Source organism: Oreochromis niloticus, linkage group LG13 (genome assembly GCF_001858045.2).
Source record: "Oreochromis niloticus isolate F11D_XX linkage group LG13, O_niloticus_UMD_NMBU, whole genome shotgun sequence".
NCBI classification, from domain to species: Eukaryota; Metazoa; Chordata; class Actinopteri; order Cichliformes; family Cichlidae; genus Oreochromis; species Oreochromis niloticus.
Genome location: NC_031978.2, coordinates 19971255 through 19987479, shown reverse-complemented (window position 1 = coordinate 19987479; position 16225 = coordinate 19971255). Strand labels below are relative to the sequence as shown.

General features: G+C 40.0%; 1 protein-coding gene across 25 annotated transcripts in view; it reads left to right on the top strand.

The window, feature by feature from the left end:
- Positions 1-1806: 1806 nt before the first annotated feature.
- dst (dystonin) overlaps positions 1807-16225 on the top strand; it is a 107311-nt gene continuing 92892 nt past the window's right edge. For 13 of the 25 annotated variants that reach the window (XM_019366394.2, XM_019366391.2, XM_019366370.2 and 10 more), the window contains exons 1-4: positions 1807-2208; positions 2565-2596; positions 3743-3931; positions 7803-8016. In XM_019366394.2, the coding sequence (XP_019221939.1) occupies positions 2025-2208; positions 2565-2596; positions 3743-3931; positions 7803-8016 (619 nt within the window). In that variant the 5' untranslated portion in view covers positions 1807-2024. Of the gene's footprint in view, positions 2209-2564; positions 2597-3742; positions 3932-7285; positions 7524-7610; positions 7686-7802; positions 8017-9087; positions 9270-16225 lie in introns of those variants that run through there. The other 12 variants (XM_019366393.2, XM_019366390.2, XM_019366385.2 and 9 more) reach the window with 7 other exon arrangements.

Below are 16225 nucleotides of genomic sequence, written 5' to 3'. Positions count from 1 at the left end.
GTTTAGTGTCACCTCGTTGAAATATGCACACCTTACTGTGGCTTTCCAGATGTGCAACCACAGAACAGTTTTGTACTTTAAAAGAGTCCATTTTAAGGGAGCTTTGTCCCAGATCGGACAGCAGCATTTCTGGATCATGTTCACATAAGGTTTTCTTGTTTGCATGACTAAGCTTTAACTTGCATTTGTGGATGGTACAGTGAACTCTGTACAAAACACATGCAGTGATTTCCATAGCAGGATCATCAGGTTCGTAATGCAGCGCTGCTTGAGGGCCCAAATATCACAGGCATCCAATTTTGATTTTCTGTTGATGATGTTATGCACTGTAGACAATGAAATATTCAAGGTCTTCACAATTCTACACTGAGGAACGTCATTCTGAAACTGTTCCACATTTTTTAACCTCAGTTTTTTGCAGATTGGTGAACCTCTAGCCATCTTTACTTCTGAAAAACTCTGTTTTGACCTGTTGGCACTGAGCCTAGTCCCTTGCAACATGGTCCTCCCCGTTGTTTCTTTTTAGCACCACTTCCAGGCTTTAGTTGCCCAAATCCTAACTGTTTCTAGATGTGCTGATGACATCAAATTCAATAATAACTTTTTTTCATGAAACAGTAAAATGTTTTAGTTGAAAGATTTGATTTTTTATAATTATAGTTCTATTGTGAATAAAATATTCAGTTCTCTTCTCTTCTCTTCTATTTATTAAAACTCATATGTTACATATTTGACACAGGCAGTATGATATCGATGCATATATGGCAATATGCATTGATATTTATAGCAGGCCATGTTAGAAAGTTAAAGCCAAGCACACAGACATAACCAGGATTCAAACAAGGTGAAAGGAGGTCTGTAGGTTGTGTTTTGTTGTTGTTGCTGGTGTTTTATGACAAATGATAACACCTTCAGACATTTTAGTATAGCCTTGTGCAATCTAGGGTATCAGTTACAGTTTGTAAGTACACAGCTTTTGCAATAGCTTATAAAGCTTACATTTTGTAACACATTTGAAAGCTTTTAAAATAATACAGTTTAATTCAGTAATACTGAAAGCTGTACTCTAAAACATCAGAGATGGCCTGATGCATAATGAGAACTAATTATTTTATTTGAAAAATAAAACGTAGATTTTATGTCTAACTATTGGGCTGATTGTATTTGTAAGTTGGTAAACGTATGAGTGACACATACAACTAAACATATGTTGTTATACGTAGGTGGAAAACTGTATTTACTAGTCTAAGAATTTAAATAGTCTAAGAATAGTCGTATATAATTTACATACCTACACCCACAATGTGCGGTGTTGTATAAACACGTGTTTTTCTCCTGCCACACTTTGCTTGTCTGAGTCTTTCATTTAGCAGAAGGAGAGATGATGTCATTTCACCCCAAAATTACATAACCCGTGTTGGCTTATGATCAGAGTTTCTGCTCGCTCTAATCCTCAAAGTATCTGTGCATAGGACCTGCCTCATCTCAGCACCTATCAGTACATACATTTTTAAACCATACTGGGTAGACCTGCTCTACAAAATACACACGATATTTCATTTCAGGGGAAAAAACATGCTATTTGTGTATACAGTGGCGATGACACTCTAGATCACATTTAAACATATTAAAGAAATATATCTTCCCTTCTAGTGCAGTACATCCACGGGTCTACACGGATTAGTGTTATTTACTATTGCAGCGTTATTCGTGTGGGCAGCCCCCTCTGCAGTAGATTACAGTGATGCTGGGATGAATCTGCTGACTCTCCCTGCCCCCTGTTAAAAAAAAAGAAATAAATAAATTAAAGTGGCGTCTCTGCTGAGTCATGCATTGTACCTCACAATAATGATATCAATAGTCTGGGCTGTCCTTTCTGGACCTGTGCGCTCTCCACGGTTTGCTGCGCGATGCTTCACGTATGTCAGTGAGTGTCTTTATTCTCTTGCCGAGTTATCAGCGACATAACGGCAGCGGAGGAGCCGGCTGTCTGAGGCTGCCAGATCTGCCCTATATCTCGTCTTATGATGATCGCTGCGGCGTTTTTGGTCCTACTAAGGCCATACAGTATTCAATGTGTGCTGCTGTTGTTGTTGCTTTTGCTGGGGACTATTGCGACAATTTTGTTTTTCTGCTGCTGGCATCGCAGGCTTCGTAATGGAAAGCATCCAATAAAATCTGTGCTCTCTGGACGCCCCAAGAGCCGCGGTGAGTAGCGTACAGGCCAGCCGCATCTTCTCCTCCTGACAGCTGATGGTACATATATTCATGTAGCCTACAGACATTAGAGATACGTGTAATCGTTCATAGTCTGATTATTTTTTATCTTTTCTATATAAAAGCAGAGTCACCACTGTTAACGCCTGTTTGGGCTATGAGACTCAGAGGTGATACTGTGCGTAAAGATCTTGGATTTTGTTTTTGCTTTTTTACTTAAAGTAACCTGAAGCATCTTAAACTTGTTATTACTTCTGATCAAATGCCTATCTCATAGCCGAGCTGCAGTCCTTGCAATGTTTTACATCCTAACATCTTTTTTGTAACATCTGTTATCTGTCTTATAGTTGGCCTGCGAACGCATCATTTTCGATCAGAGGTAGGATGAACTTTTTACATAATGGCTTTGTCACCTAATAGCCAGGAGGAATGATGACTTGTGTTAAAGTGAGACTACGCGAGCTTTAAGCTGTGATTTAACCAACGCTTCACCTTAAAGAGCGTTTCTTTTAGACTTTTATCGAGGGCTGCATGGCTATTTTAGGGTCTATGCTGTGCGCAGTGCGCATGTGTTATCAATAAATGATGTGGGTGATATTGCAGTTTCACTACTGTTTGTCCCCAGAAACACATGGGTTAGAGCTAGCTCTGAGTCCACAGAAACCGTTTTTTTTTTCAAATGATCCACAATATCATTATGTTAAATGTCATTTGGTGCTGACGACTGAAAACATGAAGACCATTTTCTGCCGATCCGTTTCCGTTTTAAGCTTTTTTTGCTTTCAAAATAAAAGTAGAAATGGTTTAAGAAAACAGCCATGTAAGTACAAAGCTTTTAGCCTGGAAGGGAATGATTACGAATAAAAGTAAGCGCTGCAAGAGCTATGCTAAACTAAAAATTATGTTATGGATAAAGCTGTTTTAGTAGACGGTTTTAATCTTCCTGACTTGGCCTATGAAAGAGAGAGCCTCTTTTTAATTACAATTGCAACTATAGAGTTGTTGGAAACTAATTACAGTGTATTCCAATAAGGTTTTAGTAAAGTTATTCTTTATTTCAAGTGCAACATTGGCAGACCAGTGTTATGGCCAACCACACTGCTATAGAATGCGGTCTTCTTGTTTTTATAGTTGCAAAACTAAAAGCTTGCCTTCCTTTGTAGGTCATGTTATTGAACCACATGATACAGAATCCCTACTGACTCAGTGCTTTAGCTGGTAGGGATTCAGTATCATATTCAAGGACATCAAATGCAGGGCAGTTTTAGAGCCTTAATGTTGTAAAACAGTGTCCTCAATCTTTAAGAAAACTTGAGATAAATGTAATTTCAAAAGCACATTTTCTCTTCAGAGTGACTGAAGTTTCTGTGTGATCAGCCTATAAAGTAACAGCATCCCAACTCTACTTTAAACCTGAATTGCAAACACTGTAATTCTTCATAATCTAACACAGCTTTTAACTTCTCATGCTAAGGTATGCCTAATGCATAATCTGTTACCAGCTTGATGTGTTCATGTTCCCCAGGGCTTCAGGCACAGTCCACATCGCCCGAGAAGGAGCATACATGCTCGAGTGACAGAGGAAAAGCCCAATTTGGTCGAGGTTCCTGAAAGTGAACCCGATTCATCGTCGTCTCTAAGAAAACGCAAAGTGAAGAAGAGAGTCCTGCCAGAATTTTACCAGTCTGTACAAGTCACCCCTACACGTAAACCTGTAGGTACCCCGCTTCACTGTTACCATTAAGACTAATTATAACACAATACGCTGGATTTGCTTGCTCCCCTCAACAGGAACATCGCAGTGTACATTTGATTCTAGAAAAGGAGTGCTAACTTGCTCTAGGGCAAAGGGGAGATGCTTATTTAAGGAACCTGAGACTTGGGTGTGCTGTTGAATGATGGGTTTCTTCCCAAGAAATGAAAAGCTGCTGTGTTGGTACTGCAGGGTGTTTTTTTCAGTTTCTAATCATCATAATCAAGACCAAAGATTTAAAGTTTTTTGGGGTTTTTTACAGTTAATTTGTTACCTGTACAGGACATACTGAAGAATTGAAATACTGTCTCTCCCTCGCCTTAGTATAAAGAAGAATTAAGAAAAGATAAAGGACACTGTAAGGAACTACTGCCACTATGTAGAATAGTGTCAGTGGTGCAAGATATACATCAAATAAATAAAAATAAAGTAGCCTTTGAGCTGTACATGGACAGTAGTGCAAATAACCAAGAGCAGCATTTACATTTAAAAATTAAAAAAAGATATTTACCAACAGATCCTGTAAACTTTGCTTTAAATATTTTTCCCCAGAAATTAAAAGGTACATGAACTCAACAGATATAAAGTATTCTATGGATATGCCCCATGTTTTAAAGGAGCTGCATCATTAAAAAGGTTCAGTGCACTCAACAATCCAAACATATTTAACGTAATAAACTCTGGTTTTGCTGCAGCTTGAAGTTCACAAGTGAATCACCTGTTTTATTAGATTTTATGACTCCTTAAATAATTTGAATTAGTCATCCTAGCCTGCACGCTAGTGCGTGCCTTTGGAAGCATAATATGGTACGCTCCCTGTGCCCTTTAACTCACCGCAGTTTTCGATCTTCAGCTTCTCCACATCTCCACCTTCTTTGTGCTATCTTGTCTGTGAGCTGCACTGCTTGAGAATGCAAGTGGGCCTGCTGTCCTTCAATACTTTTGTCACTTTCAGATTGTGCTGGTAAAATTTACAGTAAGAACAGGGACAACATTTGACCCAAAGACTGAGTGGGTGGGGGGATACGATTGATTACAGGAGCACAAAGCAGAAGAAGGAGGGGAACTCCCCTTAAAGAAGGTGACATACAGAAAAAAAGGTGCGACCACATTAAAGTCCTTTGGTTTGATGCCCTTTCTTTATGTATTGCTCCTCCAATCTGGGAATATACTTTTGAATTCCTGAGACAGAAATTCTGATTTCACATTCACAAAATCATGACATCTGTGGGTGTTTTTGAATGTGTATGATTCAAATGTGACTGCATTGAGAATGTTAAATACACTAACCAGCACACAGCATACCCCTACTGCTTTACATTGGTGTTGTTTAGTATGAATGTATAAATTTAGACTGACAAACTGTCCAAAGGATCCTATTGATCTCTGCACACAAATCACTGGTGCAGTCTCCACCGATAGTTGTTTGTTGTGTTGCAATACTGTAGATAACAGAAACACTTTTGTGCTTTTTATCATTTAACTGGTCAGCAGACAAGATGAATAACAACTTGACTGGAGCCAACCATGAGGAAAGACTTATCTATGAGATGTAGTCATTTGGCTTCTGAACTGGATGTTTTGCTGCCACCAGTTAACATTTTATGTCGCATTTTATTTATACATTTATTATGCAGGTGAAATGTTTAACCAAGGATTAAGAAAAAGATAAATGATGCCATGACACAATATTGTTAGTCTAACAACAGAGCAAGAAAAGGAGGTTTGCAAATTACTTGAATCACGATGAGAATAACAGTTCAGAGATGAATGCAATTATGAAAACAAGATCAGTGTGCACGGGCCTAATTCAGGCCACAATACATCATTTATAATGTGTTTACATGCCTAGCTCACAACAGTCTGTGTAAAATGAATAATCCACCATGGTTCTCTTGTTGTGATAAAACCAAATGTTGTTTGTGTATTTTTTTAATAAACATGTAATCTATATAAATGACACTGACCAGCAGCAGAACGCAGCTTAAACAAGCAATTTCAGCCCGGTGCTGATTCAAACCAGGTCATGAGTGGAAAAATTTGGTTTCTTTTACAGTAACCAAAAGAAGTCTTCACCAGTAAAGAGTAACCTTCGTGATGATCGTGCTCATATTATTTTTAGTACCAGTAACAGCTCTTGGGCAAAGATTATGAGGTTTTAAAAAGTAATAAAGAATCATCTACTTCCCCAAGTGATATGAGAGTGGCTCTAATATTTCAGCTAGTCTTATGCCTGTAATTTTCTTTAAATGAAACTAAGTGCAAACTGACTTCTGAGAACATGCTTTTATTCCAGTAGTAAGCTAGTACTAACTTTCCTCGAATCGTGCAGTTGTTTTGCATTTTATGAGTAGGAATTATGAAGAGAGCTGATAAAAACTGCAACACTAAGCTGCACTTTTTAGGACTGATCTCATCCTGATAAAAAGTGATGTGACAATTAAAAAAAAAGGCTGCTAATATTAACAGCATGTTGCTTTTATCAGCTCTGCAGACAGCCATGAAAGCAGCTGCTATTTTAAGCCACAAATCACTTTCTGTCACACCAAAGAAATAATATCCTCCACTTTCAGTCTGTGCAGAAGCTCCAGGTTTACCTTTTAATAACACCAGGACTAAGAGGAAGGCAGACCTCTTCCTTAATGTTTCCTGTCCACAGATTATCTGTTTCAAGTGTCATTAAACTGCACTTTTGTCACTTAAGTGATTGAAGTTGCTATAACTTTGCCCCACCCTATCCACTGGGCTGTGCTTGCCTGTATTTGTTCTCTTGCTCAACCTCAGGTGTGTTAGGGTGCAGCAAGGAATTGCAAAAGAAGGTAATCCATTTACCAGCGCTGCCTTTGAGCATTTTTGTTGTGACTTGTATTACAAAAGGAGAATGTGTGAGAATTGAACTAATTGGTCAATCCTGGAACTAAATGTCTGTTAATTTAGTTTTGTTCTAAAATATATATTTCTGATTTAATACTTAAACCGAGTGTGTCCTGTTGTGCAACCGCTGGACTCTGACTAGCTCAGTGGTTTACTGTATTTTCTGTTTAACACTTCAGTGTCCATCCGCACGTAATTGTGTAATTGTGTGCAAAGTCACAGCAGTGACCCAGGGGGGTCTGTTGTGGAGTCCTCGCCATGGTAGTCAGTGGGATTACCCCCCGTCTTCATATTAACCCCGCGTTTAAGGTCGCTATTTGTAGCAACACAGCAGATTTGTACAAGGATGGCGCTCTAACACCACCGTCGCTGCTGCTCCTGGAGCTGCTGTTGTTGGCTACCGGGTGTGACGCGCAGACACATGCATTCTGCTCTCCCATCACGGTCCAGCTTCGCCTCGACAACACACAGCGTATCATCCCTCCAGCCCTCTGGAGATCTTACATCACCTCACATCTTTAATGCTCCGACAAGGGACGAACGCGTGGCCGGAGCATCACTCAAAGGGCGTGGCACCTTATGAAAAATGTCTATGAAGTCTGAAAGCTAATAACACGCATAGGGATTTTTTTCTTTTTTTCCCCTTTCTTCCAGCTGACAGGTCTCCATGTATACAGTGGTAAGTATTGTCATTGACCTGGCGGGGGAGCCAGATACTATTGATTTCGCATCGCTTTCATTTGCCTCGTTCGCTTATTGTTACGGGTCATTTGGAGTTGGTGGCTCAAGTGTGCGTCCTCACACCTAACGTGCCCATATTTACGCACCTTGACCCGCGATGGTGAGGCGGGGAGGGGATGGGTTGTGAACGTTTTAATTGCTTAGCTGTGTTTCTCATACATTTCAAGACAAGCATTGTTCTTTCCACCCTTATCCCCATTTTTCTTTTGTCTCACAGAGCTCCAGTTCGGGCAATCCTTCCCTACATTGCTCCATGTCTTCCTCGGCGGATTTTTCGGACGAGGATGAGTACAGTCTTAAATCTGGATCGGCGTCTCCCGCACCCGGAGACACTTTACCCTGGAACCTGCCGAGACATGAGCGGTCCAAGAGGAAAATCCAGGGAGGATCCGTGCTGGATCCGGCGGAGAGAGCTGTGCTCAGGATCGCAGGTGAGGGGGAGTCTCCTTAATATGAAGTTATTAGATAGGAATGTGCAGTAAGGACAAAAACCGTCTTGGGATATGTTACAATCCCCACATATGATGTATTTAGAGGAAAAAATGACAGACCTCCTTAAGTGTATTATTTTCTCGTGAGCTCAGGTTTATTTGGGGACATAAGCTTGTCTGTAGTGACGTGGATCTGTGGCACATGTGATGGTATTTTGGTCTGCCTTTTTTCTGCTTTTATTCTGATGCTTTAAACCCAACCAACAAAATATTGATTGTCTAGTGTAATTTTAACATTTGTCCCTTGTTATCAACCAAAAGGTAAAATTTTATTGTAATAATAATTTTTTTTTAATTTATTTGGTGATATGCACAATCACAATACACATTTATGTGAGCCGAAGTAGGTAATTAAAGCTTGTTATCCCCCTGACATGGGCTGGCAGTTGCTTCACACTTGATAACTTGTTCGGAAAACTTGTTTTATAGCACGTAAGCATTTTATAATGATACTTTGACTCTAATTGATGCCGTAAAATCCATGCGAGAAATAGCGTTTCAGATACGGACTGTCATGCGTGACGCGTTCAATGAAAGCTGAGAATCCGTAGGTTAATATAGAGCTGATGTCGGCAACAAAGATAAATATACGATTTCAAACGTTTGTTTGGGCTAAATCAGCCAAAACCGCTCGGACACGCGATAGCTACACGGTCTCTATTTGGAGAGGCTCACAAGAATAGACGTTTATTTTTGCGCACTCTAACTGGGCTGAATCAGTTAGCATGATTCAGCCCAGTTTTAAAATCCTACTGAGATGAGGTCCTTCCGGTTTAATGAAAATCACTCGCGATAAGATTTTGAAATGGCTTTAATTTATCTTTAAAGCCAGTATTGATTTAAGTGACAAGCTAAAAAAATGAACCTTAGGCTGTTTTTTTAGCCTGTACGACAGTCATTCCTATCAATCTAGTGAAGTCCGGAGAGGAAGTGTCGCCTATTGGTCGGAGCGCAGACAAGGGAGGGTTGTAGGGCGTTTCCTTTCGTACAACAACAGCGCCGATTACACTCTGAATCCACACACATACACACGCACACACACACACTCACCCGTGCTGTGTCCCTGTCCGTCGCTGGTGAATGTCCAGTTTGGGAAGCCCGGGTTATGGCTCAGTACGCACCGCAGGCTTATGCGCTTTCGGACGAACAGGAATACCTCCAAGCTTATGAGGATGTATTGGAAAAATACAAAGGTAGGAGAGTCAGTGTTGAATGGATATGTGTCAGCTTTAGGGCGAAGAAGAAATTGCCTGATTGCTGCTTGACAGTTCAACAAATGTCAGCCTGCTCCCCCCCTTCTCTCTCTCTCTGGTGACTGGCTGGTGTTAGTGTCTTTATCCCCGCTGTGGAAAAAGTGGGAATATTTCCTGCATGACATCACATTTAGGTTGAATTTGAGTAGTCCAAACAAAGGCTTTTTGTCATCATAGTTGTTCACTAAATAGGAGGCTTATTAATTATTTTATTTAGCTGTCATATTGAAAACATTAGTCTTGAAATATGTGTAGGAAAAACTCTGATTGCAAGCGTCAAATTGAAAGGTCCAAGTGGATAAAACAAGTCTGCAGTATGAGCAAATCATATTTTCACAATGTAAATTATTATTATTATTTTTTTTGTATGTTTAAAATGATGTCGCTTACAGGAATGAAATTCAAATGTCTGGTGCTTCAGACCTGGCAGGACAATGACATAGCAGGCTAGGCGTCAGCTCTCATCAGTAGCTTTTGTAGCTGCTCCTTTTGGGTCTATCTCATTAAATAGAGCAAATCCATCACACATAAACGGCTAACTTCATTCAGCATATCTGTGACGGCTAGATCTTGACATCTCATAATCATGCATTCTCGTGGCAGGCCTCTGGAGATCCGGTGGGGCAAAATTCAAACAGACAGTCGTGGTTTTAACTCTTGTATTTCCTGTTCACTGAATCTGAAGCATCAGAACAACATGTAACTATTACTATGCCCTGTTGTACCAGATAGTTGTTGCGAGTATGTTCTCTCAGCTGTTGAGTATTTTAGCCAGCAGGCACAGTCAGCTGTGGTATAAGGCTTAAACGCCCCGACTGCACTCTAATGGGATCATATGATGTAGCATCATTAGGAATCTGTGGCTGGTGTCTTCCGGCAGAAGAGCTGCAATAAGACAACAAGCAGACTTATTTTTGAGTGTTCTTTTGCCATCACAGCTAGTCTGTGATCCACTTTAGATGTTATAAACTGATTTTAGGGAAAACGTTAACTCTGCATCAACAATTGCATGAAAAATGAACTTATCAAGGAAGGGTAAGGTGCTTCTTTTCTGTTTTCCTCATCATTTTAAGAAACTATTTTGCATCAGTCATTGCAGAGTAATGCTTATATGTTACCATTTAACCAGTTTATCACTATGTCAAGAAAAATTAAATAGGTTTAGTGTCCTTGCTTTGGACTTACTGATATTATTCTGCACAGAAATGTTTGGACAGACAGACCCTGAAACTTGAGGTTTGTTTGTGAGTTTTCTTATAGTCCGCTTATATCTGCTTTCTTATCCGCTTTGGTTACGTTCTGCACTTCATCGGAGAAAAAAACAACAAACTTTGACGGTTAAAGTAAAAAGATTTTCAATATTTATTTACCAGAGTCTGTTAAAGAAAGCAGAAACATGTTACTTATGAGCTGAAGTGATTCTTTACAAAGTTGAGGATTGTTTGCATCTGCAGTTTTACACAACAGGAGCAGTTTGATGAAATTACTGGATCGAGGGTCTTAATAAGTCGTGTTTATAAGTGGATGATAATGCTAATAAATATCTTTAAATCAATCCTGTGCGACTTTTTGCTCATTAAGTATGTTGTTTTCTTCAGAGCTGAGACATTTTTCCATTAGACGTTGGCTAAAAATCGCATTATTTTTATTTATTTCCAGTTGATACGATCACAGCCCGAAGCGTCTCTCCATGTGATGGCCAAAGTATCAAAGAGGCGCTTTTTCATAGCAAATTCATCAACAGTAACTAAGCAAACACAGAGCAGTAAACAGAAAAGCCAGCAAGCAGGCTAAGAGACAGATTTTTGTTTGTTTTGTTTTCATTTTTAACTGTTGAAATTCAGGCAATTGTTATAAAGATACACACACACTAGGCCTCCGTGACATGAGGAAACATTTCAGTGTGTGATAACATTTCTCAGTACTGCAGTGATGACAAGATTTGCGAGAAGTAAACAAATATTGACGTGTCGATGTTAAGTATACACTTCTATACTGTGCCTTCAGCTTTAAGACTTAACCATGAATACTCACTGAATAAAGCTATTAGATAAATTATGTCAAACATGTTATTAACAGTGGTGCAGTGGTTATCACAGTTTTGATCCTCCTTGTCAGCTTAGGGCTTTCTGTGTGGAGTTTGCATGTCCTCCCTTTGTTTCTGTTGGTTTTCAGTGGATGCTCTGCCTTCCTCCCACTGTCCAAACATGCTTGTTAAGATTATTGGTGATTGGTGTGTATTATCTGCGATGGACTGGTGCTCTGTCCGGGGCCTACCCCACCTCTTGCCCTATGACCGCTTGGATAGGCTCCTGCAACCTCTAAGAAGATAAGCAGTTAAAAAAAATGGATGGGTAGATAATGCTGCACTGGGTCACTGCTGAGTGTGAATGCTTTGTTCAGTAAATAATAACTTTTAAAATTGTTCGGTTTCAGTCATGTATTTATCACTCATGCTTATATTACAAAGACAAGGAAAGTATACGTTTATTATGCTGATTATTGTCCTTACACTTTTGGCTTTAATATATTATATTACCTTCTGTACACTTTTCCATTGAAGAGTTAAATCAATTTACAAACATACTGTGGTTCTCAGCTAATGTGAGTTCACAGGTTTTAGAATTGCCACAATTGCCATCAAATGAGGGCAAGTATGTTGCTGTTATTATACCTGATGTAGGAATGTAGCACTAATTAGGTACTTGCACTAATAATACATTAAAGAGAGCGACTGCTTTGGGTTGATCTGAAATTCAATGCAGGGTACACATACAAAAGACTGTAAACTTGAGGAATGAGTTAAAGACATGTTTCTTAGAGGCATACAGTGCTTAATGGCACTGGGCAGTGGCTGTATGGGATCACACTGTTCTAGCAGAGCCTGTTTGGTAGGCTGTCAGGATGAAGGGGCCACTGGGTTTAACAGCTGATGATCCTTCAACATCAGGAAAGATTTAATGGATTAAACATTTGGTGATTCAGTCAGCCTTTCTTGCAGTTCATTTTGTTCTTAAGAAGTTTGATGGCCTGGATGGTTTTATTACATTTGAGGAACAGTGTATTTTTAAATAAGAACTCCATATGTTTTGCCTGCTGATAAAGGAGAGTCTTGCTGGAAATGTTTATTTAACCAGTAAACCTTACAGTACACTTACATTTTTGTTTGCAGATTTTAATAAAGCACATTACACAAAGTCCTCCAATTTTGTTTAAGACTGTTTGTTTATCTTCAAGAAGACGTACATGAAAATAAATTTTCAAGAAGATGTGTACTGTAACCAGCTAGGTACTAAAAATATGTGTTTTTGCAAGTACTCATACAAAGCACTGAAGCGGTCTGTAGGATGCCTGTTCTGTTTTTTATTAGGGTGTGGTCTGCCAGTGTGTCTGTCAGATTTCTCTCTGTGAATCTCTGTGCTCTTCATTATGACTTGCAGAACTATTGCAGATACTTCAAAATATCTTCATATGATTTAAGCTAACCAGTTTTTATTATTTTTATTGCCTTGTTTTATCACACACAGAGGCAAGTGAGAGCTTTGCATTTTTTGCACAGTCACTGCCTTTGTCCACCCTCCTGGGCTGTGCAGCCCAACCCCTCTGCTCTATGTCGACAGCCCACTCATCACATTCAAATGGCCTAGTGGCCCACACACAAAGCAGGCTGGCTGTATGGAGACAGTCTGCTACCGTACAAAAGATACTTTGTTTTAATGGAAGCAGGATACAAGTTGCAGACACATGTTCATGTGCCATGGTGATTAAGGTGACACTCCTGAAATTAATTCATTTATTTGGAAGTGTTGCAAGGAAGAAAATCAGGTTTGCCCTGTCATATTATGTATCTGATAGCTGCAGATTCACGTGCTCATGACTGAAAAATTACATTAGATTTCTGGATTGGTTTTTGATTTCAGCTTTATCGTCTTTTTCTTGTTTTTCCCCGTCCTGTCCGGCAGTGTTGTCTTGAATTGTTGTCTGAAGGCCAAAAAATGCCAAACAGATTTACTTTCACAAGTGCAGCTTTAGGGCATTCGCTATAATTGTCCACTTGATAGTCATATTTTATTAAAACTTAACTAGTTTTTTTATTTTGGATTATAACACCCATAATGGACGAGACTGGGGGACGGAAAAGGGAAAAAAAGGAAAGAGAAGTTGGGAAGAAAGTTAACAGAAGGAGAAGAAGGGAAATAGAGGAGATGAAGAGGGATAAAGAGAGAAAAACACTGCTTCAACAGCTGTTGAGGGAAAAAAAGCAGAGCAACCACAGCAACAACCAATATATGCATAAAATGTTACTGAACTACACACAGTAATAATAAAAGATTTTTTAGAGGCAGCAGCAGCCCAAAATACTGTCTGTGGGTACCTGTGTGCACACCTGTGTGAACACTTTTGTGTACACCTGTTTGTGTGAGCGCACTTGTGTTTGTAAGGTTTCTCCATGTAAGTGGGGAGCTGAGGACCTGAAGCAGGCATGAAGGAGACCTGGACTCCAGACATCCTCAGGGCCCCCCAGAGCATGAGACCCAAGGGCACCCCAGCAGGGGCTCAACAGAGCCCAAGCCCCGCCAAGTGGCCCCGCCAAGTGGCCCTTGGGAGCGAGCCAGTACACACCAGAGCACCCAGCCCCAGACCCAGAGAAGTACTAATGCACCATCACGTGGGGACACCAGCCACTGGCAAGGAATGTGGCTTGAGAAAGTAGGCCCCATACCTGGGGGAGCCTGAGATGTTCTAAGAGAGAGGGAGAGTCTAAGACGTGACCTGACACAGAGACAAACAAGAAGACACAGACACATGCATGCACTCTATCACATACACAAACACTCACACACACCCAACATGGAGGCACACAGAAATGGACGCCATACACACACTCACACTCTCCATACCCAGTCTTTAGTCACTTAGCTCTATAATCTAACAGTAACCTGAAGCAGTCACTGTTACCAAGCTGCAGCTACAGCTGCTCTCAGTTTCGTTTTGCAGGTTTCGCCAAGATGCATTCCCAGATCAGACTGCTTCTTATCTGCAGCCAGTAAACAAATACCTGATTATTTTCTTGCTATTGGCCAGTACATTCTGTTTACAGCAAGTGCTAAAGCATGATATTGTTCTTGCTGCTAAGTCCTTCACAGATATAATCAATAAACCTCATTTCAAAACATCACAGGCCTTAAAACACTTCTTTACTATTCCCTAAGTCCTCAGCTACTTAATTGTGCTACTTAATTGTGACTTACTATACATATATATACATACTGTAGTGTGTATATATCTATATATATATATATACATATATATATATATATGTATATATGTATATACATATATATATATATATGTATATATATGTATGTATCATAAGTTGGCTTTACTGCAGCCCAATGTCGTTGCATTAAAACAAATCTGTGCCTGAGCACAATGCATGCTCTCTGTTGTATTTATATGCTGTCATGGTGATGAGACCAGCATGACTGAACCTCATTCCACAGGCCCGCTTAGCTCCGCTTACATGAGATCATCTTGTGAGTCTCTCTGTCCCACCCCTGACTCATGCTCTGGAGCCTTTCCTCTCCCGCTCCAGCAGCAACACCCTTCTCTCCCAAATGCAGCCGTTGCTGGGAAGCAGTGCCACAGTGGCGCAGTGGCAAGAGGAAGCAGGTTTCCTTGTTCCATGTTTTAAAGTGGAACAGCCATTAAATGAGTTGTTCCATTGCTTTTTGTTTTGCCTTCACATTACGAAACCTGCTGGTTAAAAACCATTTCAGTACTCTTGTGATTATCCTTATACGTCGTGTAACTGGTGAAAATGATAACATTGTGGATTCATATTAGATTTAGCCTTTGCTATGCTCACTTGTAAGAAATTTTTTTAGCATATAAGCTTCACAATAATGACAAATTAGTGGAAAAACCTGAATGAACGCATGGAGATACTTGCTTTTATACAGCGTGAAGGGAATCATTGCTTTGACTGAAAGTGGAATGGTGCTAATCATATCTTATTATTCCTGAGGAAATATCTGTGGAAAAAAAGGTAGAGTTATTTAGTAAGGACCACTGAACCACCTTATAGCTACCACTGAATACTCTGTCTTTTTTAATATTGTAAGAACAAATCTAGATAATTCTTAGCTATGTGTATCTTATACAGTAGAACTATCCATCCATCCATCCATCCATCCATCCATCCATCCATCCATCCATCCATCCATCCATTCTCTTCTGCTTATCCAATTTAGGGTTGTAGGAGGGGTGAAAACTATTCCAGATATCATAGGGTGAAAGGCAGGGTACACCCAGGACAGGTTGCCAGTCTGTCACAGGGTTAACACAGAGAGACAGACAACTATTTGCACTCACATTGACACCTATGGGCTGTTTAGAATCACCAGTTAACCTAACCCCAGTAACTACATGTCTTTGGACTGTGGGAGGAAGCCGGAGTACCCAGAGAGAAACTGTGGGTTTGTTTAATTTTGTTTTATTCTTATGGTCTGTAAAACAGTGTGAGTTGTGAATCTGTGTTTCTTTAATTTAAAAAAAGAGAAAGGATCAGTTGTTGATGTTGAGTGGTCATTGTTTTACAACAGTGGATAGCAGCAAAATTTGAGTGGGATCTGGGTGACGTCCAGCACTTTTGGCTCAATTAGGACGCTGGCAAACGTTGTTGTCGGGCAAACCTGGCCAAAGAGTCCATGAGATGGGCTTGATGTGGGCTATGACAAGTGTTTTGTGGGCTACATATAGAGTGAACCTGTGGCTGATTCACCCTGAGTCAACGGTCTTAGTCAAGGCCAAATATGGCCCACAGAAATCTACAGATATGGGCCACATTTGAGCCAAATATTAATTGGTGTCAGGGTTCAATGTGGCAGGTGCAG